The 27,374-nt window shown below is 44.9% G+C and overlaps 1 protein-coding gene and 1 long non-coding RNA gene across 2 annotated transcripts in view; both read left to right on the top strand.

Annotated features, from left to right (window-relative positions):
- Positions 1–16,749, top strand: part of LOC145879572 (uncharacterized) — a 29,601-nt gene extending 12,852 nt beyond the window's left edge. Inside the window, exons 2-3 of the long non-coding RNA XR_014392411.1 lie at positions 15,252–15,402; positions 15,674–16,749. This is a non-coding gene — a long non-coding RNA (uncharacterized LOC145879572). The remainder of the gene's footprint in view (positions 1–15,251; positions 15,403–15,673) is intronic.
- An 87-nt stretch (positions 16,750–16,836) lies between these two features.
- Positions 16,837–25,872, top strand: LOC106605999 (inward rectifier potassium channel 2). The gene is made up of 3 exons (XM_014202049.3): positions 16,837–21,033; positions 22,359–22,676; positions 23,389–25,872. The coding sequence occupies exons 1-3, from the start codon at positions 19,993–19,995 to the stop codon at positions 23,620–23,622; spliced, it is 1,593 nt and encodes a 530-aa protein (XP_014057524.2). The 5' UTR covers positions 16,837–19,992; the 3' UTR covers positions 23,623–25,872.
- Positions 25,873–27,374: the final 1,502 nt, after the last annotated feature.

Below are 27,374 nucleotides of genomic sequence, written 5' to 3'. Positions count from 1 at the left end.
CTACTCTGTCTCATTCTATAAACTACGGTTCACCCCCTCTTCTCTGTCTCATTCTATATACTACGGTTCACCCCCTCTTCTCTCTGTCTCATTCTATAAACTACAGTTCTCCCCCTCTACTCTGTCTCATTCTATATACTACGGTTCACCCCCTCTACTCTGTCTCATTCTATAAACTACGGTTCACCCCCTCTTCTCTCTGTCTCATTCTATATACTACAGTTCACCCCCTCTACTCTGTCTCATTCTATAAACTACGGTTCTCCCCCTCTACTCTGTCTCATTCTATATTCTACGGTTCACCCCCTCTTCTTTCTGTCTCATTCTATATACTACGGTTCACCCCCTCTACTCTGTCTCATTCTATATTCTACGGTTCACCCCCTCTACTCTCTGTCTCATTCTATAAACTACGGTTCACCCCCTCTTCTCTCTGTCTCATTCTATATACTACGGTTCACCACCTCTTCTCTCTGTCTCATTCTATAAACTACGGTTCACCCCCTCTTCTCTCTGTCTCATTCTATATACTACGGTTCACCCCCTCTACTCTCTGTCTCATTCTATAAACTACGGTTCACCCCCTCTTCTCTCTGTCTCATTCTATAAACTACGGTTCACCCCCTCTTCTCTCTGTCTCATTCTATATACTACGGTTAACCCTCTCTACTCTCTGTCTCATTCTATAAACTACAGTTCACCCCCTCTTCTCTCTGTCTCATTCTATATACTACGGTTTACCCCCTCTTCTCTGTCTCATTCTATATACTACGGTTCACCCCCTCTTCTCTCTGTCTCATTCTATAAACTACAGTTCTCCCCCTCTACTCTGTCTCATTCTATAAACTACGGTTCACCCCCTCTTCTCTGTCTCATTCTATATACTACGGTTCACCCCCTCTTCTCTCTGTCTCATTCTATAAACTACAGTTCTCCCACTCTACTCTGTCTCATTCTATATAATACGGTTCACCCCCTCTTCTCTCTGTCTCATTCTATAAACTACGGTGTACCCCCTCTACTCTCTGTCTCATTCTATATACTACGGTTCACCCCCTCTACTCTGTCTCATTCTATATACTACGGTTCACCCCCTCTACTCTCTGTCTCATTCTATATACTACGGTTCACCCCCTCTACTCTGTCTCATTCTATAAACTACTGTTCACCCCCTCTTCTCTGTCTCATTCTATATACTACGGTTCACCCCCTCTACTCTGTCTCATTCTATATACTACGGTCACCCCCTCTTCTCTGTCTCATTCTATAAACTACGGTTCACCCCCTCTTCTCTCTGTCTCATTCTATATACTACGGTTCACCCCCTCTATCTCTGTCTCATTCTATAAACTACGGTTCACCCTCTCTCTCTGTCTCATTCTATATACTACGGTTCACCCCCTCTCTCTCTGTCTCATTCTATATACTACGGTTCACCCCCTCTACTCTGTCTCATTCTATAACTACGGTTCTCCCCCTCTACTCTGTCTCATTCTATATACTACGGTTTACCCCCTCTTCTCTGTCTCATTCTATATACTACGGTTCACCCCCTCTTCTCTCTGTCTCATTCTATAAACTACAGTTCTCCCCCTCTACTCTGTCTCATTCTATAAACTACGGTTCACCCCCTCTTCTCTGTCTCATTCTATATACTACGGTTCACCCCCTCTTCTCTCTGTCTCATTCTATAAACTACAGTTCTCCCCCTCTACTCTGTCTCATTCTATATACTACGGTTCACCCCCTCTACTCTGTCTCATTCTATAAACTACGGTTCACCCCCTCTTCTCTCTGTCTCATTCTATAAACTACGGTTCACCCCCTCTACTCTGTCTCATTCTATATACTACGGTTCACCCCCTCTACTCTGTCTCATTCTATATACTACGGTTCACCCCCTCTTCTCTCTGTCTCATTCTATATACTACGGTTCACCCCCTCTACTCTGTCTCATTCTATATTCTACGGTTCACCCCCTCTCTCTCTGTCTCATTCTATAAACTACGGTTCACCCCCTCTTCTCTCTGTCTCATTCTATATACTACGGTTCACCCCCTCTTCTCTCTGTCTCATTCTATAAACTACGGTTCACCCCCTCTACTCTGTCTCATTCTATATACTACGGTTCACCCCCTCTTCTCTCTGTCTCATTCTATATACTACGGTTCTCCCCCTCTACTCTGTCTCATTCTATATACTACGGTTCACCCCCTCTACTCTGTCTCATTCTATATACTACGGTTCACCCCCTCTACTCTGTCTCATTCTATATACTACGGTTCACCCCCTCTTCTTTCTGTCTCATTCTATATACTACAGTTCACCCCCTCTACTCTGTCTCATTCTATATACTACGGTTCACCACCTCTTCTCTCTGTCTCATTCTATAAACTACGGTTCACCCCCTCTTCTCTCTGTCTCATTCTATATACTACGGTTCACCCCCTCTACTCTCTGTCTCATTCTATAAACTACGGTTCACCCCCTCTTCTCTCTGTCTCATTCTATATACTACGGTTCACCCCCTCTACTCTGTCTCATTCTATAAACTACGGTTCACCCCCTCTTCTCTCTGTCTCATTCTATATACTACGGTTCACCCCCTCTACTCTGTCTCATTCTATAAACTACGGTTCACCCCCTCTTCTCTCTGTCTCATTCTATATACTACGGTTCACCCCCTCTACTCTCTGTCTCATTCTATAAACTACGGTTCACCCCCTCTTCTCTCTGTCTCATTCTATAAACTACTGTTCACCCCCTCTTCTCTCTGTCTCATTCTATATACTACGGTTCACCCCCTCTACTCTCTGTCTCATTCTATAAACTACGGTTCACCCCCTCTTCTCTCTGTCTCATTCTATATACTACGGTTTACCCCCTCTTCTCTGTCTCATTCTATATGCTACGGTTCACCCCCTCTTCTCTCTGTCTCATTCTATAAACTACAGTTCTCCCCCTCTACTCTGTCTCATTCTATAAACTACGGTTCACCCCCTCTTCTCTGTCTCATTCTATATACTACGGTTCACCCCCTCTTCTCTCTGTCTCATTCTATAAACTACAGTTCTCCCACTCTACTCTGTCTCATTCTATATTCTACGGTTCACCCCCTCTTCTTTCTGTCTCATTCTATATACTACGGTTCACCCCCTCTACTCTGTCTCATTCTATATTCTACGGTTCACCCCCTCTTCTCTCTGTCTCATTCTATAAACTACGGTGTACCCCCTCTACTCTCTGTCTCATTCTATATACTACGGTTCACCCCCTCTACTCTGTCTCATTCTATATACTACGGTTCACCCCCTCTACTCTCTGTCTCATTCTATATACTACGGTTCACCCCCTCTACTCTGTCTCATTCTATAAACTACGGTTCACCCCCTCTTCTCTGTCTCATTCTATATACTACGGTTCACCCCCTCTACTCTGTCTCATTCTATATACTACGGTCACCCCCTCTTCTCTGTCTCATTCTATAAACTACGGTTCACCCCCTCTACTCTGTCTCATTCTATAAACTACGGTTCACCCCCTCTACTCTCTGTCTCATTCTATATACTACGGTTCACCCCCTCTACTCTGTCTCATTCTATATACTACGGTTCTCCCCCTCTACTCTGTCTCATTCTATATACTACGGTTCACCCCCTCTACTCTGTCTCATTCTATATACTACGGTTCACCCCCTCTACTCTGTCTCATTCAATATACTACGGTTCACCCCCTCTTCTCTGTCTCATTCTATAAACTACGGTTCACCCCCTCTACTTTGTCTCATTCTATATTCTACGGTTCACCCCCTCTTCTCTCTGTCTCATTCTATATACTACGGTTCACCCCCTCTTCTCTCTGTCTCATTCTATAAACTACAGTTCTCCCCCTCTACTCTGTCTCATTCTATATACTACGGTTTACCCCCTCTTCTCTGTCTCATTCTATATACTACGGTTCACCCCTCTTCTCTCTGTCTCATTCTATAAACTACAGTTCTCCCCCTCTACTCTGTCTCATTCTATAAACTACGGTTCACCCCCTCTTCTCTGTCTCATTCTATATACTACGGTTCACCCCCTCTTCTCTCTGTCTCATTCTATAAACTACAGTTCTCCCCCTCTACTCTGTCTCATTCTATATACTACGGTTCACCCCCTCTACTCTGTCTCATTCTATAAACTACGGTTCACCCCCTCTTCTCTCTGTCTCATTCTATATACTACAGTTCACCCCCTCTACTCTGTCTCATTCTATATACTACGGTTCACCACCTCTTCTCTCTGTCTCATTCTATAAACTACGGTTCACCCCCTCTTCTCTCTGTCTCATTCTATATACTACGGTTCACCCCCTCTACTCTCTGTCTCATTCTATAAACTACGGTTCACCCCCTCTTCTCTCTGTCTCATTCTATAAACTACGGTTCACCCCCTCTTCTCTCTGTCTCATTCTATATACTACGGTTCACCCCCTCTACTCTGTCTCATTCTATATACTACGGTCACCCCCTCTTCTCTGTCTCATTCTATAAACTACGGTTCACCCCCTCTACTCTGTCTCATTCTATAAACTACGGTTCACCCCCTCTACTCTCTGTCTCATTCTATATACTACGGTTTACCCCCTCTTCTCTGTCTCATTCTATATACTACGGTTCACCCCTCTTCTCTCTGTCTCATTCTATAAACTACAGTTCTCCCCCTCTACTCTGTCTCATTCTATAAACTACGGTTCACCCCCTCTTCTCTGTCTCATTCTATATACTACGGTTCACCCCCTCTTCTCTCTGTCTCATTCTATAAACTACAGTTCTCCCCCTCTACTCTGTCTCATTCTATATACTACGGTTCACCCCCTCTTCTCTCTGTCTCATTCTATAAACTACGGTTCTCCCCGTCTACTCTGTCTCATTCTATATTCTACGGTTCACCCCCTCTTCTTTCTGTCTCATTCTATATACTACGGTTCACCCCCTCTACTCTGTCTCATTCTATATTCTACGGTTCACCCCCTCTTCTCTCTGTCTCATTCTATGAACTACGGTTCACCCCCTCTTCTCTCTGTCTCATTCTATATACTACGGTTCACCCCATCTTCTCTCTGTCTCATTCTATAAACTACGGTTCACCCCCTCTTCTCTCTGTCTCATTCTATATACTACGGTTCACCCCCTCTACTCTGTCTCATTCTATAAACTACGGTTCTCCCCCTCTACTCTGTCTCATTCTATATTCTACGGTTCACCCCCTCTTCTTTCTGTCTCATTCTATATACTACGGTTCACCCCCTCTACTCTGTCTCATTCTATATTCTACGGTGTACCCCCTCTACTCTCTGTCTCATTCTATAAACTACGGTTCACCCCCTCTTCTCTCTGTCTCATTCTATATACTACGGTTCACCACCTCTTCTCTCTGTCTCATTCTATAAACTACGGTTCACCCCCTCTTCTCTCTGTCTCATTCTATATACTACGGTTCACCCCCTCTACTCTCTGTCTCATTCTATAAACTACGGTTCACCCCCTCTTCTCTCTGTCTCATTCTATAAACTACGGTTCACCCCCTCTTCTCTCTGTCTCATTCTATATACTACGGTTAACCCCCTCTACTCTCTGTCTCATTCTATAAACTACAGTTCACCCCCTCTTCTCTCTGTCTCATTCTATATACTACGGTTTACCCCCTCTTCTCTGTCTCATTCTATATACTACGGTTCACCCCCTCTTCTCTCTGTCTCATTCTATAAACTACAGTTCTCCCCCTCTACTCTGTCTCATTCTATAAACTACGGTTCACCCCCTCTTCTCTGTCTCATTCTATATACTACGGTTCACCCCCTCTTCTCTCTGTCTCATTCTATAAACTACAGTTCTCCCACTCTACTCTGTCTCATTCTATATACTACGGTTCACCCCCTCTTCTCTCTGTCTCATTCTATAAACTACGGTTCTCCCCCTCTACTCTGTCTCATTCTATATTCTACGGTTCACCCCCTCTTCTTTCTGTCTCATTCTATATACTACGGTTCACCCCCTCTACTCTGTCTCATTCTATATTCTACGGTTCACCCCCTCTTCTCTCTGTCTCATTCTATAAACTACGGTGTACCCCCTCTACTCTCTGTCTCATTCTATATACTACGGTTCACCCCCTCTACTCTGTCTCATTCTATATACTACGGTTCACCCCCTCTACTCTCTGTCTCATTCTATATACTACGGTTCACCCCCTCTACTCTGTCTCATTCTATAAACTACGGTTCACCCCCTCTTCTCTGTCTCATTCTATATACTACGGTTCACCCCCTCTACTCTGTCTCATTCTATATACTACGGTCACCCCCTCTTCTCTGTCTCATTCTATAAACTACGGTTCACCCCCTCTACTCTGTCTCATTCTATAAACTACGGTTCACCCCCTCTACTCTCTGTCTCATTCTATATACTACGGTTTACCCCCTCTTCTCTGTCTCATTCTATATACTACGGTTCACCCCTCTTCTCTCTGTCTCATTCTATAAACTACAGTTCTCCCCCTCTACTCTGTCTCATTCTATAAACTACGGTTCACCCCCTCTTCTCTGTCTCATTCTATATACTACGGTTCACCCCCTCTTCTCTCTGTCTCATTCTATAAACTACGGTTCACCCCCTCTACTCTGTCTCATTCTATAAACTACGGTTCTCCCCCTCTACTCTGTCTCATTCTATATTCTACGGTTCACCCCCTCTTCTCTCTGTCTCATTCTATATACTACGGTTCACCCCCTCTACTTTGTCTCATTCTATATTCTACGGTTCACCCCCTCTTCTTTCTGTCTCATTCTATATACTACGGTTCACCCCCTCTACTCTGTCTCATTCTATATTCTACGGTTCACCCCCTCTTCTCTCTGTCTCATTCTATAAACTACGGTTCACCCCCTCTTCTCTCTGTCTCATTCTATATACTACGGTTCACCCCATCTTCTCTCTGTCTCATTCTATAAACTACGGTTCACCCCCTCTTCTCTCTGTCTCATTCTATATACTACGGTTCACCCCCTCTACTCTGTCTCATTCTATAAACTACGGTTCTCCCCCTCTACTCTGTCTCATTCTATATTCTACGGTTCACCCCCTCTTCTTTCTGTCTCATTCTATATACTACGGTTCACCCCCTCTACTCTGTCTCATTCTATATTCTACGGTTCACCCCCTCTACTCTCTGTCTCATTCTATAAACTACGGTTCACCCCCTCTTCTCTCTGTCTCATTCTATATACTACGGTTCACCACCTCTTCTCTCTGTCTCATTCTATAAACTACGGTTCACCCCCTCTTCTCTCTGTCTCATTCTATATACTACGGTTCACCCCCTCTCTCTCTGTCTCATTCTATAACTACGGTTCCCCCCTCTCTCTGTCTCATTCTATAAACTACGGTTCACCCCTCTTCTTCTGTCTCATTCTATATACTACGGTTACCCCTCTACTCTGTCTCATTCTATAACTACGGTTTCACCCCCTCTTCTCTCTGTCTCATTCTATATACTACGGTTAACCCTCTCTACTCTCTGTCTCATTCTATAAACTACGGTTCACCCCCTCTTCTCTCTGTCTCATTCTATATACTACGGTTCACCCCCTCTACTCTGTCTCATTCTATATACTACGGTTCACCCCCTCTACTCTCTGTCTCATTCTATATACTACGGTTCACCCCCTCTACTCTGTCTCATTCTATAAACTACGGTTCACCCCCTCTTCTCTGTCTCATTCTATATACTACGGTTCACCCCCTCTACTCTGTCTCATTCTATATACTACGGTCACCCCCTCTTCTCTGTCTCATTCTATAAACTACGGTTCACCCCCTCTACTCTGTCTCATTCTATAAACTACGGTTCACCCCCTCTACTCTCTGTCTCATTCTATATACTACGGTTTACCCCCTCTTCTCTGTCTCATTCTATATACTACGGTTCACCCCTCTTCTCTCTGTCTCATTCTATAAACTACAGTTCTCCCCCTCTACTCTGTCTCATTCTATAAACTACGGTTCACCCCCTCTTCTCTGTCTCATTCTATATACTACGGTTCACCCCCTCTTCTCTCTGTCTCATTCTATAAACTACGGTTCACCCCCTCTACTCTGTCTCATTCTATAAACTACGGTTCTCCCCCTCTACTCTGTCTCATTCTATATTCTACGGTTCACCCCCTCTTCTCTCTGTCTCATTCTATATACTACGGTTCACCCCCTCTACTTTGTCTCATTCTATATTCTACGGTTCACCCCCTCTTCTCTCTGTCTCATTCTATATACTACGGTTCCCCCCTCTTCTCTCTGTCTCATTCTATAAACTACAGTTCTCCTCTCTACTCTGTCTCATTCTATATACTACGGTTTACCCCCTCTTCTCTGTCTCATTCTATATACTACGGTTCACCCCCTCTTCTCTCTGTCTCATTCTATAAACTACAGTTCTCCCCCTCTACTCTGTCTCATTCTATAAACTACGGTTCACCCCCTCTTCTCTGTCTCATTCTATATACTACGGTTCACCCCCTCTTCTCTCTGTCTCATTCTATAAACTACAGTTCTCCCACTCTACTCTGTCTCATTCTATATACTACGGTTCACCCCCTCTTCTCTCTGTCTCATTCTATAAACTACGGTTCTCCCCCTCTACTCTGTCTCATTCTATATTCTACGGTTCACCCCCTCTTCTTTCTGTCTCATTCTATATACTACGGTTCACCCCCTCTACTCTGTCTCATTCTATATTCTACGGTTCACCCCCTCTTCTCTCTGTCTCATTCTATAAACTACGTTGTACCCCCTCTACTCTCTGTCTCATTCTATATACTACGGTTCACCCCCTCTACTCTGTCTCATTCTATATACTACGGTTCACCCCCTCTACTCTCTGTCTCATTCTATATACTACGGTTCACCCCCTCTACTCTGTCTCATTCTATAAACTACGGTTCACCCCCTCTTCTCTGTCTCATTCTATATACTACGGTTCACCCCCTCTACTCTGTCTCATTCTATATACTACGGTCACCCCCTCTTCTCTGTCTCATTCTATAAACTACGGTTCACCCCCTCTACTCTGTCTCATTCTATAAACTACGGTTCACCCCCTCTACTCTCTGTCTCATTCTATATACTACGGTTTACCCCCTCTTCTCTGTCTCATTCTATATACTACGGTTCACCCCTCTTCTCTCTGTCTCATTCTATAAACTACAGTTCTCCTCTCTACTCTGTCTCATTCTATATACTACGGTTTACCCCCTCTTCTCTGTCTCATTCTATATACTACGGTTCACCCCCTCTTCTCTCTGTCTCATTCTATAAACTACGGTTCACCCCCTCTACTCTGTCTCATTCTATAAACTACGGTTCTCCCCCTCTACTCTGTCTCATTCTATATTCTACGGTTCACCCCCTCTTCTCTCTGTCTCATTCTATATACTACGGTTCACCCCCTCTACTTTGTCTCATTCTATATTCTACGGTTCACCCCCTCTTCTCTCTGTCTCATTTTATATACTACGGTTCCCCCCCTCTTCTCTCTGTCTCATTCTATAAACTACAGTTCTCCCCTCTACTCTGTCTCATTCTATATACTACGGTTTACCCCCTCTTCTCTGTCTCATTCTATATACTACGGTTCACCCCCTCTTCTCTCTGTCTCATTCTATAAACTACAGTTCTCCCCCTCTACTCTGTCTCATTCTATAAACTACGGTTCACCCCCTCTTCTCTGTCTCATTCTATAAACTACGGTTCACCCCCTCTACTCTCTGTCTCATTCTATATACTACGGTTCACCCCCTCTACTCTGTCTCATTCTATATACTACGGTTCTCCCCCTCTACTCTGTCTCATTCTATATACTACGGTTCACCCCCTCTACTCTGTCTCATTCTATATACTACGGTTCACCCCCTCTACTCTGTCTCATTCTATAAACTACGGTTCACCCCCTCTACTCTGTCTCATTCTATAAACTACGGTTCTCCCCCTCTACTCTGTCTCATTCTATATTCTACGGTTCACCCCCTCTTCTCTCTGTCTCATTCTATATACTACGGTTCACCCCCTCTACTTTGTCTCATTCTATATTCTACGGTTCACCCCCTCTTCTCTCTGTCTCATTTTATATACTACGGTTCCCCCCCTCTTCTCTCTGTCTCATTCTATAAACTACAGTTCTCCCCTCTACTCTGTCTCATTCTATATACTACGGTTTACCCCCTCTTCTCTGTCTCATTCTATATACTACGGTTCACCCCCTCTTCTCTCTGTCTCATTCTATAAACTACAGTTCTCCCCCTCTACTCTGTCTCATTCTATAAACTACGGTTCACCCCCTCTTCTCTGTCTCATTCTATAAACTACGGTTCACCCCCTCTACTCTCTGTCTCATTCTATATACTACGGTTCACCCCCTCTACTCTGTCTCATTCTATATACTACGGTTCTCCCCCTCTACTCTGTCTCATTCTATATACTACGGTTCACCCCCTCTACTCTGTCTCATTCTATATACTACGGTTCACCCCCTCTACTCTGTCTCATTCAATATACTACGGTTCACCCCCTCTTCTCTGTCTCATTCTATAAACTACGGTTCACCCCCTCTACTCTGTCTCATTCTATATACTACGGTTCACCCCCTCTACTCTGTCTCATTCTATATACTACGGTCACCCCCTCTTCTCTGTCTCATTCTATAAACTACGGTTCACCCCCTCTACTCTGTCTCATTCTATAAACTACGGTTCACCCCCTCTACTCTCTGTCTCATTCTATATACTACGGTTCACCCCCTCTACTCTGTCTCATTCTATATACTACGGTTCTCCCCCTCTTCTCTGTCTCATTCTATAAACTACGGTTCACCCCCTCTACTCTGTCTCATTCTATAAACTACGGTTCACCCCCTCTTCTCTGTCTCATTCTATATACTACGGTTCACCCCCTCTTCTCTCTGTCTCATTCTATAAACTACGGTTCTCCCCCTCTTCTCTGTCTCATTCTATATTCTACGGTTCACCCCCTCTTCTCTCTGTCTCATTCTATATACTACGGTTCACCCCCTCTACTTTGTCTCATTCTATATTCTACGGTTCACCCCCTCTTCTCTCTGTCTCATTCTATATACTACGGTTCCCCCCCTCTTCTCTCTGTCTCATTCTATAAACTACAGTTCTCCCCTCTACTCTGTCTCATTCTATATACTACGGTTTACCCCCTCTTCTCTGTCTCATTCTATATACTACGGTTCACCCCCTCTTCTCTCTGTCTCATTCTATAAACTACAGTTCTCCCCCTCTACTCTGTCTCATTCTATAAACTACGGTTCACCCCCTCTTCTCTGTCTCATTCTATAAACTACGGTTCACCCCCTCTACTCTCTGTCTCATTCTATATACTACGGTTCACCCCCTCTACTCTGTCTCATTCTATATACTACGGTTCTCCCCCTCTACTCTGTCTCATTCTATATACTACGGTTCACCCCCTCTACTCTGTCTCATTCTATATACTACGGTTCACCCCCTCTACTCTGTCTCATTCAATATACTACGGTTCACCCCCTCTTCTCTGTCTCATTCTATAAACTACGGTTCACCCCCTCTACTCTGTCTCATTCTATATACTACGGTTCACCCCCTCTACTCTGTCTCATTCTATATACTACGGTCACCCCCTCTTCTCTGTCTCATTCTATAAACTACGGTTCACCCCCTCTACTCTGTCTCATTCTATAAACTACGGTTCACCCCCTCTACTCTCTGTCTCATTCTATATACTACGGTTCACCCCCTCTACTCTGTCTCATTCTATATACTACGGTTCTCCCCCTCTTCTCTGTCTCATTCTATAAACTACGGTTCACCCCCTCTACTCTGTCTCATTCTATAAACTACGGTTCACCCCCTCTTCTCTGTCTCATTCTATATACTACGGTTCACCCCCTCTTCTCTCTGTCTCATTCTATAAACTACGGTTCTCCCCCTCTTCTCTGTCTCATTCTATATTCTACGGTTCACCCCCTCTTCTCTCTGTCTCATTCTATATACTACGGTTCACCCCCTCTACTTTGTCTCATTCTATATTCTACGGTTCACCCCCTCTTCTCTCTGTCTCATTCTATATACTACGGTTCCCCCCCTCTTCTCTCTGTCTCATTCTATAAACTACAGTTCTCCCCTCTACTCTGTCTCATTCTATATACTACGGTTTACCCCCTCTTCTCTGTCTCATTCTATATACTACGGTTCACCCCCTCTTCTCTCTGTCTCATTCTATAAACTACAGTTCTCCCCCTCTACTCTGTCTCATTCTATAAACTACGGTTCACCCCCTCTTCTCTGTCTCATTCTATATACTACGGTTCACCCCCTCTTCTCTCTGTCTCATTCTATAAACTACAGTTCTCCCACTCTACTCTGTCTCATTCTATATACTACGGTTCACCCCCTCTTCTCTCTGTCTCATTCTATAAACTACGGTTCTCCCCCTCTACTCTGTCTCATTCTATATTCTACGGTTCACCCCCTCTTCTTTCTGTCTCATTCTATATACTACGGTTCACCCCCTCTACTCTGTCTCATTCTATATTCTACGGTTCACCCCCTCTTCTCTCTGTCTCATTCTATAAACTACGGTGTACCCCCTCTACTCTCTGTCTCATTCTATATACTACGGTTCACCCCCTCTACTCTGTCTCATTCTATATACTACGGTTCACCCCCTCTACTCTCTGTCTCATTCTATATACTACGGTTCACCCCCTCTACTCTGTCTCATTCTATAAACTACGGTTCAACCCCTCTTCTCTGTCTCATTCTATATACTACGGTTCACCCCCTCTACTCTGTCTCATTCTATATTCTACGGTTCACCCCCTCTTCTTTCTGTCTCATTCTATATTCTACGGTTCACCCCCTCTTCTCTCTGTCTCATTCTATAAACTACGGTTCACCCCCTCTACTCTGTCTCATTCTATATACTACGGTTCACCCCCTCTTATCTCTGTCTAATTCTATATACTACGGTTCACCCCCTCTACTCTCTGTCTCATTCTATATACTACGGTTCACCCCCTCTACTCTGTCTCATTCTATAAACTACGGTTCACCCCCTCTTCTCTGTCTCATTCTATATACTACAGTTCACCCCCTCTACTCTGTCTCATTCTATATACTACGGTCACCCCCTCTTCTCTGTCTCATTCTATAAACTACGGTTCACCCCCTCTACTCTGTCTCATTCTATAAACTACGGTTCACCCCCTCTACTCTCTGTCTCATTCTATATACTACGGTTCACCCCCTCTACTCTGTCTCATTCTATATACTACGGTTCACCCCCTCTTCTCTCTGTCTCATTCTATAAACTACGGTTCACCCCCTCTACTCTGTCTCATTCTATATACTACGGTTCACCCCCTCTTCTCTCTGTCTAATTCTATATACTACGGTTCACCCCCTCTACTCTGTCTCATTCTATATACTACGGTTCTCCCCCTCTACTCTGTCTCATTCTATATACTACGGTTCACCCCCTCTTCTCTCTGTCTCATTCTATATACTACGGTTCACCCCCTCTACTCTGTCTCATTCTATAAACTACAGTTCTCCCGCTCTACTCTGTTTCATTCTATATACTACGGTTCACCCCCTCTTCTCTGTCTCATTCTATATACTACGGTTCACCCCCTCTTCTCTCTGTCTCATTCTATATACTACGGTTCACCCCCTCTACTCTGTCTCATTCTATATATTACAGTTCACCCCCTCTACTCTGTCTCATTCTATATACTACGGTTCACCCCCTCTTCTCTCTGTCTCATTCTATAAATTACAGTTCTCCCCCTCTACTCTCTGTCTCATTCTATATACTACAGTTCACCCCCTCTACTCTGTCTCATTCTATATACTACGGTCACCCCCTCTTCTCTGTCTCATTCTATAAACTACAGTTCACCCCCTCTACTCTGTCTCATTCTATAAACTACGGTTCACCCCCTCTTCTCTCTGTTTCATTCTATATACTACGGTTCACCCCCTCTTCTCTCTGTCTCATTCTATAAACTACGGTTCACCCCCTCTTCTCTCTGTTTCATTCTATATACTACGGTTCACCCCCTCTTCTCTCTGTCTCATTCTATATACTACGGTTCACCCCCTCTTCTCTCTGTCTCATTCTATATACTACGGTTCACCCCCTCTTCTCTCTGTCTCATTCTATATACTACGGTTCACCCCCTCTTCTCTGTCTCATTCTATATTCCACTTGCCGTACAGTAGCAGAGAGAACAGTCTGTTACTTGGGTGACTGGAGTCTCCTCCCTCTTTCTCCTTGTCCTTTCTTTAGTAGCATTATTCATCAAATGTTTCCTCTGTAACACATCAGTATTCCTCTGTAGTTGTTTCCATATGATAAAGCAACATGTACACTGCAGTGTTGTGATCCATAGCAGCATGGCAGTGGACTATAGCATGACAATGGAATGGCCCCATGCTAGTTGTATATGTGATATGTAATTCCCTCGCTGTGTCACAAATACACGTGTGTGTGTGTGTGTGTGTGTGTGTGTGTGTGTGTGTGTGTGTGTGTGTGTGTGTGTGTGTGTGTGTGTGTGTGTGTGTGTGTGTGTGTGTGTGTGTGTGTGTGTGTGTGGTTTGGTTTTGCTATCCTTGTGGGGACCAGAAGTCCTCACAAAGATAGTAATACAAGGAAAATTGGAGACATTCCACCAGTCCCCTTAGGCTTTTTTAGGCTTAGGGGTTGGAATTAGTGTTTGAGTTAGGGTTCAGGGTTAGGGTTTGGGTTAGTTTTAAGGTTAGGATTTTGGGGTTAAGGTTAGCATTAGGGTTAAGGGTTATGGAAAGTAGGATTTGAAATGGGAATCAATTGTTTGGTCCCCAGAAGGATAGTAAAATAAACGTGTGTGTGTGTGTGTGTGTGTGTGTGTGTGTGTGTGTGTGTGTGTGTGTGTGTGTGTGTGTGTGTGTGTGTGTGTGTGTGTGTGTGTGTGTGTGTGTGTGTGTGTGTGTGTGTGTGTGTGTGTGTGTGTGTGTGTGTGTGTGCAATAACTGTCAAGATGTACAGTATTGGGGCCCAAATTCACAGCTTATTCACCTGTATGGGTCATAAAATATGACCGTAAAGATATACAGTAAACTATCACAATGGAAGTGGTTCTCTTATTCCACCCCTCTGTTTCTTTTTATTCCAGGTTCCATGACTTTATGGAGACATTTCTTCCCATTCTTTCCAAGAAGTTGGATACACAACATCAACACTCCCAGTAAACTGGACACATGAATATTTGTTGTGCTACAAGAGCTACACCAGAGCACCCAGACAGACCAAGTCTCAAGGAACAGGTTACTGATTACATGATTTTATTTGTTTTATTAGGGGTTTTCATTGAGCTATTACAAATGAAGATGAAAACCATAGAGGGTTAGAGACGGTGAGTCCATCCTGTCCTTTTGCTCTTTACCGTCTTACCTTCTCAGAATGTCCACAAGACAAGACCTATCTGCTTACATCATCAGAGCATCTGTTTTCACAAAGGAGATCTGAAGTCATGGTTTTATCTCTGTTTATGCTGATTGTTGGTTGGTTTCATCTGTATTGTCATGTTATTCCCAGGTTGGCAAGGACACAGGAGAGGCATCATGGGAGGAACAAAACGGGATAAGAAATGTGACGACTGACTGAGTGAAAGAAGAAAACGTCAGAGAAAGAAGGAAAGAGAGAAGGATTGTGCGTTCTCTACTTTCTCAGAAGTGCAGCCCCTAAATTCCTGTTACTATGCCTGAGAGAGGGAGGGCAGCAGACCAGTCAAAATGAACCCCTACGTCACCTCTCACTTTAGGAGGGATCTCTTTCCCCACTTCCACTTGTTGTAGAGGCTTCTCTTCTCTTCACCCCTCTCTTACTGTTTGTGTGACATGGGTACACCTGTTTCTGTGTTAACCTAGGACAACAGGTAACATCTGTCTCTGTAAACCTAGGACAACAGGTAACATCTGTCTCTGTAAACCTAGGACAACAGGTAACACCTGTTTCTGTGTAAACCTAGGACAACAGGTAACACCTGTTTCTGTGTAAACCTAGGACAACAGGTAACACCTGTTTCTGTGTAAACCTAGGACAACAGGTAACACCTGTCTCTGTAAACCTAGGACAACAGGTAACATCTGTCTCTGTAAACCTAGGACAACAGGTAACACCTGTCTCTGTAAACCTAGGACAACAGGTAACACCTGTTTCTGTGTAAACCTAGGACAACAGGTAACACCTGTCTCTGTGTAAACCTAGGACAACAGGTAACACCTGTCTCTGTGTAAACCTAGGACAACAGGTAACACCTGTTTCTGTGTAAACCTAGGACAACAGGTAACACCTGTTTCTGTGTAAACCTAGGACAACAGGTAACACCTGTCTCTGTAAACCTAGGACAACAGGTAACATCTGTCTCTGTAAACCTAGGACAACAGGTAACACCTGTCTCTGTAAACCTAGGACAACAGGTAACACCTGTTTCTGTGTAAACCTAGGACAACAGGTAACACCTGTCTCTGTGTAAACCTAGGACAACAGGTAACACCTGTCTCTGTGTAAACCTAGGACAACAGGTAACACCTGTTTCTGTGTAAACCTAGGACAACAGGTAACACCTGTTTCTGTGTAAACCTAGGACAACAGGTAACACCTGTCTCTGTAAACCTAGGACAACAGGTAACACCTGTCTCTGTAAACCTAGGACAACAGGTAACACCTGTTTCTGTGTAAACCTAGGACAACAGGTAACACCTGTTTCTGTGTAAACCTAGGACAACAGGTAACACCTGTCTCTGTGTAAACCTAGGACAACAGGTAACATCTGTCTCTGTAAACCTAGGACAACAGGTAACACCTGTCTCTGTAAACCTAGGACAACAGGTAACACCTGTTTCTGTGTAAACCTAGGACAACAGGTAACACCTGTCTCTGTAAACCTAGGACAACAGGTAACACCTGTCTCTGTGTAAACCTAGGACAACAGGTAACACCTGTCTCTGTGTAAACCTAGGACAACAGGTAACACCTGTCTCTGTAAACCTAGGACAACAGGTAACACCTGTCTCTGTGTAAACCTAGGACAACAGGTAACACCTGTTTCTGTGTAAACCTAGGACAACAGGTAACACCTGTCTCTGTGTAAACCTAGGACAGCAGGTAACACCTGTCTCTGTGTAAACCTAGGACAACAGGTAACACCTGTCTCTGTGTAAACCTTGGACAGCAGGTAACACCTGTCTCTGTGTAAACCTAGGACAACAGGTAACACCTGTCTCTGTGTAAACCTTGGACAGCAGGTAACACCTGTCTCTGTGTAAACCTAGGACAGTAGGTAACATCTGTCTCTGTGTAAACCTAGGACAACAGGTAACACCTGTCTCTCTGTAAACCTAGGACAACAGGTAACACCTGTCTCTGTGTAAACCTAGGACAGTAGGTAACATCTGTCTCTGTGTGAACCTAGGACAACAGGTAACATCTGTCTCTGTGTGAACCTAGGACAGTAGGTAACATCTGTCTCTGTGTAAACCTAGGACAGTAGGTAACATCTGTCTCTGTGTAAACCTAGGACAGTAGGTAACATCTGTCTCTGTGTAAACCAATGACTGTTGCCTTGGTATTCTCCTGTGTTGTGCCTTTGTTCCTCCTAGTCAGGGTGTTACACTGTAAACTGTCATTAGTGATCTGGTCAAGGCGTTACACTGTAAACTGTCCTCAGGGAGCTGGTGAAGGGTTTGAACTGTTCCTCAGGAACCTAGTAACATGTTTAGCTTGTTCACTGGGGGTCAAAGACTTGCCAGCGTTCGAAACCACAGTCCACTGGAAATGTGTACGGAAGGTAAAGTCTAATATCGCATCCAAACCTTTTTTATGTCATTTAGATTTGCCCTGAATCAAACCTTTTGAGTTTTCTTTGTTTTTATCCCTAAGGGATTTGGCATGCAACAAACAAAAAAATCTCTCTTCCCAAAATATTAACTTTGTTTGCCTCAGTGGGTCGTTGTTTTTACCCAGTTTTCCTTGCATGTCCTCTGCAAATTTTTCCAAAGGAATTAGACTGGAAGCTTTTCTGAAATGGATAAACATGTGTGTTCTCTGTCAAGTAGGGGTGTTGAGTGTGACACTTGAACCAAGAGGAGAGAACTAAAGCCAACCCGTTTGGAAAAAACAAGCACATGGCACCTCCTGTCCCAGGATTGGACAGGATTTGACCTCTGAAATAACTTTTGAGCTCTGAGTTTTTGTAGAGGTCATCCACAGGTGTATGCTCTGTGTGCCTGTTACCCCTCCCCTCTTTCCCCACAACTGGCCAATAGGATTCTGCTCCTCCTACACATTCACTTTGACTCTATAATAGGTGTTGTATAGTATTAATCCTGGTATCATATGTATAGGATGGTACACAAAAATAGGTACACAGAAAGTACACACAATTGTACATTCCTTGGCATTCTAGTCAAGTAATTTCATTCTCTCTCCTTTTATTTATTGTCTTTCTCCCTCTCTTTCCCTCACTCCCTCTGTTATAGAGAATTCTCCCATGCAGTTGTAGTGGCGAGGAAGTCTCCTTATTGTTGTATAAATCTTTACAACACTGAGTTAATACGATGTAGTTGATCTGGTCAGTAGTCAGTCTGTGCAGTGTGTTCTGTGCTGAATTGACAATGCCTTTAGGAGAAATACAGAGACTCTCAGGAATAGGATATCCTGTTAAAAAAGCAGTCACCTGAGAGAGCCACAAACATATTTCAAATGTCTCTAAAAGTCTGCTTTTGTTGTGCCAAGAACTACCCACTGACATTTGAGGACTTTTGTGGCTTGGAAAAGATACTTGGATTTGAGGGGAAGCTGCTGGTCACAGTCTCCCACTTGTGAGAGACACTGAGTGAGTATTATTAACACAGTGCATGGCTACTGTAGCTCATAAATGTATTCCGAGGCCCTGTAGCAAAGGAAACACAGATATAAAAGGGTGGAGGAACATATTCTGACTGATAGGAAGTGAATGTATTGGAATTGTGTACCATTATCTGAATCAATAGTCTAAGGAGTTCCTCCTCTGTTTCAATCTGCCTTGTGTATTTTCCATGACCAAACCACTGGGAAGTGAAGATCATGGAACGTAAGAAACAGCATGCTTTTCTCTGCTGGTTGCATGTTAGATACGTGTTAGAAACATAGACACCGTTTGACTGTACTGTGGATCTACCCCTGGACTCTGTATTGTCATATTGCACTTTAGTGAATGTGGGGAGTATATATCCTCCTTACTACTACCTCATTCTATCCCCAGCTCTCATCCTTTCAAGCTTCTCAGTTCCTGTAGCCTGCTCAATGTGTTTCCCTCGTGCTGTTTCAAACTGTCAGCAAAACTCCCGCTCCCTCGTAAGATGGCCACAGACTATGGGTCCCTCCTGTTGATACCCTGGACACGTGTGTAACCTCCCTCTTCAGCCCAAAGGAGTGTAAGTGCTACAGCGACTATACAGTATTACTGCGAGACTGTCTATCTACTGCTGTGGAATACGTTTCTGAAACAACACTGCCTGTTGACCAGAGGAGTATATACAGCAACAACTTGACCACTGAGCTTCCTTCAAGAGAATGGAAGGAAGACTGTGAATCAGGACACTGTAGAGCTGTGAGGAACCCTGACTGTTAATAAAAAGTTAGTGGAACAATGATCCAGGAAGTGAGGGAATTCATCTACTGCTGGATAGAGCTTTTCCTCATGGATCTACCTTTACCACATCAGATGGATTACTTTTCACCATAGAAACAGTGGAACTGGAAAGAAGTACAGAACACCAGGTTCTTATCAATACCTAGGTGGTCATAAACTCACAAAGCACATAGGAGTTGAGACTACAGCTTCATCAGCGTAAGACATTGTATTTAGCACCATGGGAGCGGTGCGTGTTAAGCGACGTTTCAGTGTGGTGGTTGACGGGCTGGTAGACGAGGAAGAAGTCATTAAGCTGGCTCTGAGTGTTGCTGACACGGCCAGGGTGGGGGGGAGCACGGGAGGCTCAGGGAGGGAACACCCCAGCCCCTCTCCCACACACAACCGAAATGGCAAAGCACTCCCCCTGCAGGGCAACGGCAGCAATGCACGGAGGCCCAGCGGAGCCCTGGAGGCAGGAGGTGGGGAAGGATCGATGAAAGGAGGAGGGCGCTCAGGACTGAGGGGCGGGAGGGGCGGAAGTCTGGGGAGAAGGGGAGAAGGCTGTTCGTCCTCGGACCGAGATTCAACACTGTCGTCCCCTTCCTCCTCAAGCCGCCGGCCCACCCGGCGCTCTAGCCGCCGGCCCCGCCACCGCTTTGTGGGCAAGGACGGGCGCTGCAACGTCACCTTCGTCAACATGAGCGAGAGGGGCCAGCGTTACCTCAGCGACCTCTTCACCACCTGTGTGGACATCCGCTGGCGTTGGATGCTAGTCATCTTCTGCCTCTCCTTCCTCCTCTCCTGGCTGCTCTTTGGCTTCGCCTTCTGGCTCATTGCCGCCGCACACGGGGACTTCGCCATCCGCCTCAACCCCAGCTCGGGTGCCTCTTCCGGGGGAGGAGATGAGTCCGGGGCAGGGGCGGTGGTGGAAGTGGAGGAAACGTGTTTCGTTCAGGTGAACAGCTTTATGGCGGCCTTCCTGTTCTCCCTGGAGACGCAGACGTCCATCGGTTACGGCTTCCGCAGTGTGACCGAGGCCTGCCCCCTGGCGGTGATGGCGGTCGTCTTGCAGTGCATTGTGGGCTGCATCATCGACGCCTTCATCATCGGAGCGGTCATGGCGAAGATCGCTAAGCCCAAGAAGCGTAATGAGACGCTGTTGTTCTCTGACACGGCAGTGGTGGCGCTGAGAGACGGGAAACTCTGCATGATGTGGAGGGTGGGGAACCTACGCAAGAGCCACCTGGTAGAGGCACACGTACGTGCACAACTATTGAAGGTAAGAAAGGAGAGAAGAAGAAGATTGGTTGAGGGATGAAAGAAGGGAGCAAAGAGACTGAAGGGGCTGTAAACAGTAGAAGAGGCAGGACACATCAGTACTGTATTAAGAGAGAGAGAGAGAGAGAGGGAGAGGGAGAGCGAGCAGTAGAGAGGGAGAGCGAGAGCGAGAGAGAGCAGTAGAGAGGGAGAGTGAGAGCGAGCAGTAGAGAGGGAGAGGGAGAGCGAGAGCGAGAGAGCAGTAGAGAGGGAGAGCGAGAGCGAGAGAGAGCAGTAGAGAGGGAGAGCGAGAGAGAGCAGTAGAGAGGGAGAGCGAGAGCGAGAGAGAGCAGTAGAGAGGGAGAGTGAGAGCGAGCAGTAGAGAGGGAGAGGGAGAGCGAGAGCGAGAGAGAGCAGTAGAGAGGGAGAGCGAGAGCGAGAGAGAGCAGTAGAGAGGGAGAGCGAGAGAGAGCAGTAGAGAGGGAGAGGGAGAGAGAGCAGTAGAGAGGGAGAGGGAGAGGGAGAGTGATATCGGTGAGGCCATCTGGACTGTGCTGTGGTTAATGAGAGCTTGTTTTATTCTCCCTCAGGGGTTTAGAAGATTTACCAAGGGATTCATTTCCCCAGGATTCTTTAACTCAAAACCAGTGTGTGTGTGTGTGTGTGTGTGTGTGTGTGTGTGTGTGTGTGTGTGTGTGTGTGTGTGTGTGTGTGTGTGTGTGTGTGTGTGTGTGTGTGTGTGTGTGTGTGTGTGTGTGTGTGTGTGTGTGTGTGTGTGTGTGTGTGTGTGTGTGTGTGTGTGGGTTCTGTCTGCGTACTCTATATAGATAATACTCTTTTCTGGCCATCTGTTAGCAATTTTGGTGAAAGTTTGCATGGTGGTGTGTGTTCTGACGTATTGTCTGCCGGTCTGTATCTATTGTGTTTCATGTGGCCCTTACCTACCACTGCTTTTATTGTCCTGTGGGTTGTAAAGCTCTAGAGCAGGGAGGTGAAGAGAGGGACATTTTGATCTTCTTAAAAGCTTGACCATGTCAAAGTTGAGACGGGGCAGCTTTGATAAGTTTTGGGGGATCATGGCAGAATTGTATTTCTCAGTGCTGAGGCTGGGGATTGACTCAGGGAAAAGGTTGGGTAGTAAGCCTAGGCCTGCGGAGTATGGCTGCAGACTGGTGCAGCCAAGAAATATAGGCAGGCGAACGCTTTCTGTGGAACATAACACTTAAGACTTTGGACTGAACTAAACACAATATTCCTGTAAACAATGTAAAAACTAAACACTTAATCACTAACCTCATACCCTCTTTCCTTCCCTTTCTCTACCCCTGTTCTTCCCCCCTCCCCCAGCCGAGGGTGACCCCAGAGGGAGAGTTCCTCCCGCTGGACAACGAGGACATCAACGTGGGATTCGACACAGGAACCGACCGCATCTTCCTGGTTTCCCCGGTAACCATTGTCCACGAGATCAACGATGAGTCGCCGTTTTTCGAGATGGACCGTCGGACGCTGGAGGGCGACGCAGAGCTGGAGGTGGTGGTCATTCTGGAGGGTATGGTGGAGGCCACGGCCATGACCACACAGTGTCGCAGCTCCTACCTCGCCTCCGAGATCCTCTGGGGTCACCGCTTCGAACCTGTGCTCTTTGAGAGGAAGAACTGTTACCAGGTAAGAGGGCAGAGGAACTATAGAAACAGAAGAGGAAAGAGTTTCTGCTCCGCTAGCTTCGTTGTTACGTTTTCCCTTTTCTCTACATTTTAGCCATTCAGCAGACACTCTTATCCAGAGTGACCCCTCTCTTTTTCTTATCCAGAGTGACCCCTCTCTTTTTCTTATCCAGAGTGACCCCTCTCTTTTTCTTATCCAGAGTGACCCCTCTCTTTTTCTTATCCAGAGTGACCCCTCTCTTTTTCTTATCCAGAGTGACCCCTCTCTTTTTCTTATCCAGAGTGACCCCTCTCTTTTTCTTATCCAGAGTGACCCCTCTCTTTTTCTTATCCACAGTGACCCCTCTCTTTTTCTTATCCAGAGTGACCCCTCTCTTTTTCTTATCCAGAGTGACCCCTCTCTTTTTCTTATCCAGAGTGACCCCTCTCTTTTTCTTATCCAGAGTGACCCCTCTCTTTTTCTTATCCAGAGTGACCCCTCTCTTTTTCTTATCCAGAGTGACCCCTCTCTTTTTCTTATCCAGAGTGACCCCTCTCTTTTTCTTATCCAGAGTGACCCCTCTCTTTTTCTTATCCAGAGTGACCCCTCTCTTTTTCTTATCCAGAGTGACCCCTCTCTTTTTCTTATCCAGAGTGACCCCTCTCTTTTTCTTATCCAGAGTGACCCCTTTCTTTTTCTTATCCCGAGTGACCCCTCTCTTTTTCTTATCCAGGTGGACTACTCGTTCTTCCACCGGACCTATGAGATTCCCAGCACACCCTCTTGCAGTGCTAAAGAGTTGGCCGAGCAGAAGTACACCCAGGGCTCACGCTCCTCCTTCTGCTATGAGAACGAAGTAGCCCTGCAGCTCGTCTCCCCTGACAATGACCCTGAGGGCAACCCTGGCGGCTGCCCCTCCCCCCTGACCCACCGATCCTCCCTCTCACAACCCACCCACACTAACTAGGGAGGCGACAGGCAGAGGGGACAGGAATTGACCTGGGATCCACAGGAAGTCAGGGACAGTCAGAGGGAGAGAGAGGCAGAAAGAGAGACAGGCTTCATAGGGAAAGAGACCAAAGTAGAGAAAGGTAAGTACACGATTTAGGGAAAAGGACAATATTGAGAGACTGAAGTTGAGAGAGGTGTAGAAAGAGAAACAGAAGACACGACAAAGACGCCGAGAGACAAACGGAGAGAGAGACTGTATACTGTCAAACAGAGAGAGAAAAGGACAGACAGATAGGACAGAAAAGGAGAGAGAGGGATAGAAAGAGAGAGAGAAGTGTCATTGAAAGGGGTAGATGGGCTGCTGCTACTCTGACTGTGTTGGCTGATTTGGACATAGCGATCTTTCAGAATCATTATGAACCCGTCTGTCTCAGACCCGTCCCGTCAACCAACCGCTACATTCACCACTGGCTCCAGCACCTAGCTGACAACACATACAACACTGACCCCTATTGGCTTCAGTCTGTAACTGCAGCTCCTGTTCAGTTACAACTCACACTGGACACATGGGAGTAAGGTGAAGCTGCCCCCTAGACACTGAGCTATGACCAGTTTAGTATTTCTGCCCCCTAATGGTGAAGGTTAGGTTTTGGAGAGGCTAAGCTGATCCTAGATCCGTGCCTACGGGTAACTTCTACCTACAAACCTGTGGAATACTGTGTGACAGAATGAAGTAAAATGGTGTAATCTACACATTGAGGGCTGTTTGTTATGAACTGAATGAGAAGGTATTATTGATATGTTTTTGATTCTGGTCATTTGTGTTCTGTCAAGGTTTGAGCAGGTCTGTTGTGTTAGACTGATATGTAACAAAATGGACACAGAGAAACAGCTGAAAATAAGCAGCAGTTTTAAGCGGTTTCTTTGACTTGTACTGTATGTTGTTATTCTGTATTTATAATGCAAGACTATTATATATTTGCTTTATTTAATCAAACATGTTGCATGTTCAACTGGGTGCAGTGTCAGCACAAAACCATATGAGTGCATAGTCTGGTAACATGTTATTTTAAGGTCTACTTCTAAACTTATGATTCATTGTTTAATATGGTTAACTATGGTTAACAAACAAAGGTTTATAAGTACTTTGTAAGTAGAACTTTGATTAAAATGTTACCTTATGTTATTTTTAAATTCTACAGTACCCAGCTGAAGGGACAATCTTATGTTAATGTTTACCTCTGTCTTGAATATGAGATTCTGTCACCTAAGATTCTGTGTTCCTCAAACATTTAACTTTGTATGATTTTCCTCAGTATTTTATTTATTTAGTTAATTTTCTGAATACTGTATATTTGGTTGAATTTTAAGGGAGAAATGGGGGGATGTTAAAGGTAGACTCAGCGATATGACGTAGATGCAGAAAGTAAACAGCATAGTAGGTCAATTTCCACAACAACTAAGAGCGTTGAAGTGTGAGGCTCAACTTCTCAGCTGTTTAAATAAATAGTGAGGGTATTCCATACCGGTAAAACATGAGCCTATCACAATAATGAAAACAAAATGTTACCGCGGCTGAGATGAATGGCTGACACCGAGACGCGCGCGGACAGCAGTGGACGCATAACTTCTGGCCTAATGACGATCACCAAAACATCCTTACACTTTGTGGTGTTTTGTGTAAAATATGTCTCTTTCCATTCACCACTGTTTGGAGGCTGGAAATATGTTGAGAGAGGATGAACATGTAAAGGAGCCCTTTGAAGTGATTCTTTGACAATCAGGCGTTTGTTTGACAAACATCATGACTGGTGGTTTATGCCACAGTAAGAGGTAATACATTTTAAAAGTTAAATAACACATCTTTAGTACTAGGCCCACAGAGATCCTAATGAATTAATAGAGATTCTATATGTAATGAATGAATAGGGATTCTATATGGAATTCTGTGAACATAGGAGGTCCCATACTGGGAAGAAATGACATCTACTTTCACTCGTGTGTGTGTGACTGTGATAGTGAATTCTTGCATCTCGCTCATCTCAATAACTGCAGTGCTGCTCGTGGCAACGTCATTTAGCTGAGTTTACCTTTAAGGTGACATTGTTGGAAGTGTCCAGGCCTTGGCAGAGCACCCTAAGCTGGGACTGTAAATGGACCGTAAACCTGTTGGACTGCCATGACCACTGGAAGCATGTACTGAGGACCTGAAACGTACAACTGTCACTTCACTGCAGTACATTTACGTAAAGAAAACCTCCCTGACCGCTCCCTACGTCTTCCTGTTCTTACTGTAAACTGTGAGGGCTCACAACTGCACTGACAAACCACCTGAGGAGGAATTGAATGTTTGTGACATTCTGTTCTCTGAGAGAGGTTCTGTTCAAAGAATTAGAATGGATGACTAATCCTGAATTCTATGGTTCTGCTTTGGTTGGTGTCTGTCTCACACTATGTGGGAGACTAATGCATTGGTTGGTGTCTGTCTCACACTATGTGGGTGACTAATGCATTGGGTGGTGTCTGTCTCACACTATGTGGGAGACTAATGCATTGGTTGGTGTCTGTCTCACACTATGTGGGAGACTAATGCATTGGTTGGTGTCTGTCTCACACTATGTGGGAGACTAATGCATTGGGTGGTGTCTGTCTCACACTATGTGGGTGACTAATGCATTGGGTGGTGACTGTCTCACACTATGTGGGAAACTAATGCATTGGTTGGTGTCTGTCTCACACTATGTGGGAGACTAATGCATTGGTTGGTGTCTGTCTCACACTATGTGGGAGACTAATGCATTGGGTGGTGCCTTCAAAAAGAAGTCTATAGTGTTATTCTATAACTAGCACATGATTTGCAATGTTCAACTTAGATTTTTTTATTGCCTGTCTATTTTGTTGAATCGTGTAACTCTTCTGAAAGTGATGGTTTCTGAAATATGTATACTGATGTTATTGAGAGATAAAGAGTTCTAACTTCTATGCCGTTACTACCACAATATTTAGTCACACTTTACATGAAGTTAAACTGCCATGTGTGGTATCACATAATACAGTGAGGGAAAAAAGTATTTGATCCCCTGCTGATTTTGTACGTTTGCCCACTGACAAAGAAATGATCAGTCTGTACAGTGAGAGACAGAATAACAACAAAAAAATCCAGAAAAACGCATGTCAAAAATGTTATAAAATGATTTGCATTTTAATGAGGGAAATAAGTATTTGACCCCTCTGCAAAACATGACTTAGTACTTGGTGGCAAAACCCTTGTTGGCAATCACAGAGGTCAGACGTTTCTTGTAGTTGGCCACCAGGTTTGCACACATCTCAGGAGGGATTTTGTCCCACTCCTCTTTGCAGATCTTCTCCAAGTCATTAAGGTTTCGAGGCTGACGTTTGGCAACTCGAACCTTCAGCTCCCTCCACAGATTTTCTATGGGATTAAGGTCTGGAGACTGGCTAGGCCACTCCAGGACCTTAATGTGCTTCTTCTTGAGCCACTCCTTTGTTGCCTTGGCTGTGTGTTTTGGGTCATTGTCATGCTGGAATACCCATCCACGACCCATTTTCAATGCCCTGGCTGAGGGAAGGAGGTTCTCACCCAAGATTTGACGGTACATGGCCCCGTCCATCGTCCGTTTGATGCGGTGAAGTTGTCCTGTCCCCTTAGCAGAAAAACACCCCCAAAGCATAATGTTTCCACCTCCATGTTTGACGGTGCGGATGGTGTTCTTGGGGTCATAGGCAGCATTCCTCCTCCTCCAAACA

The sequence above is a fragment of the Salmo salar genome, chromosome 05 (genome assembly GCF_965601325.2).
Source record: "Salmo salar chromosome 05, fSalSal1, whole genome shotgun sequence".
NCBI lineage: Eukaryota > Metazoa > Chordata > Actinopteri > Salmoniformes > Salmonidae > Salmo > Salmo salar.
This window is presented reverse-complemented; position numbering and strand designations above follow the sequence as displayed.

Bases quoted from the DNA above. Each gene is read 5' to 3' on its own strand.
- LOC106605999 (XM_014202049.3), top strand. From the start codon at position 19,993: ATGGGAGCGGTGCGTGTTAAGCGACGTTTCAGTGTGGTGGTTGACGGG. The intron at 21,034-22,358 runs GTAAGAAAGGAG...CCCCTCCCCCAG, and splicing joins TACGTGCACAACTATTGAAG to CCGAGGGTGACCCCAGAGGG. The intron at 22,677-23,388 runs GTAAGAGGGCAG...TTTCTTATCCAG, and splicing joins AGAGGAAGAACTGTTACCAG to GTGGACTACTCGTTCTTCCA.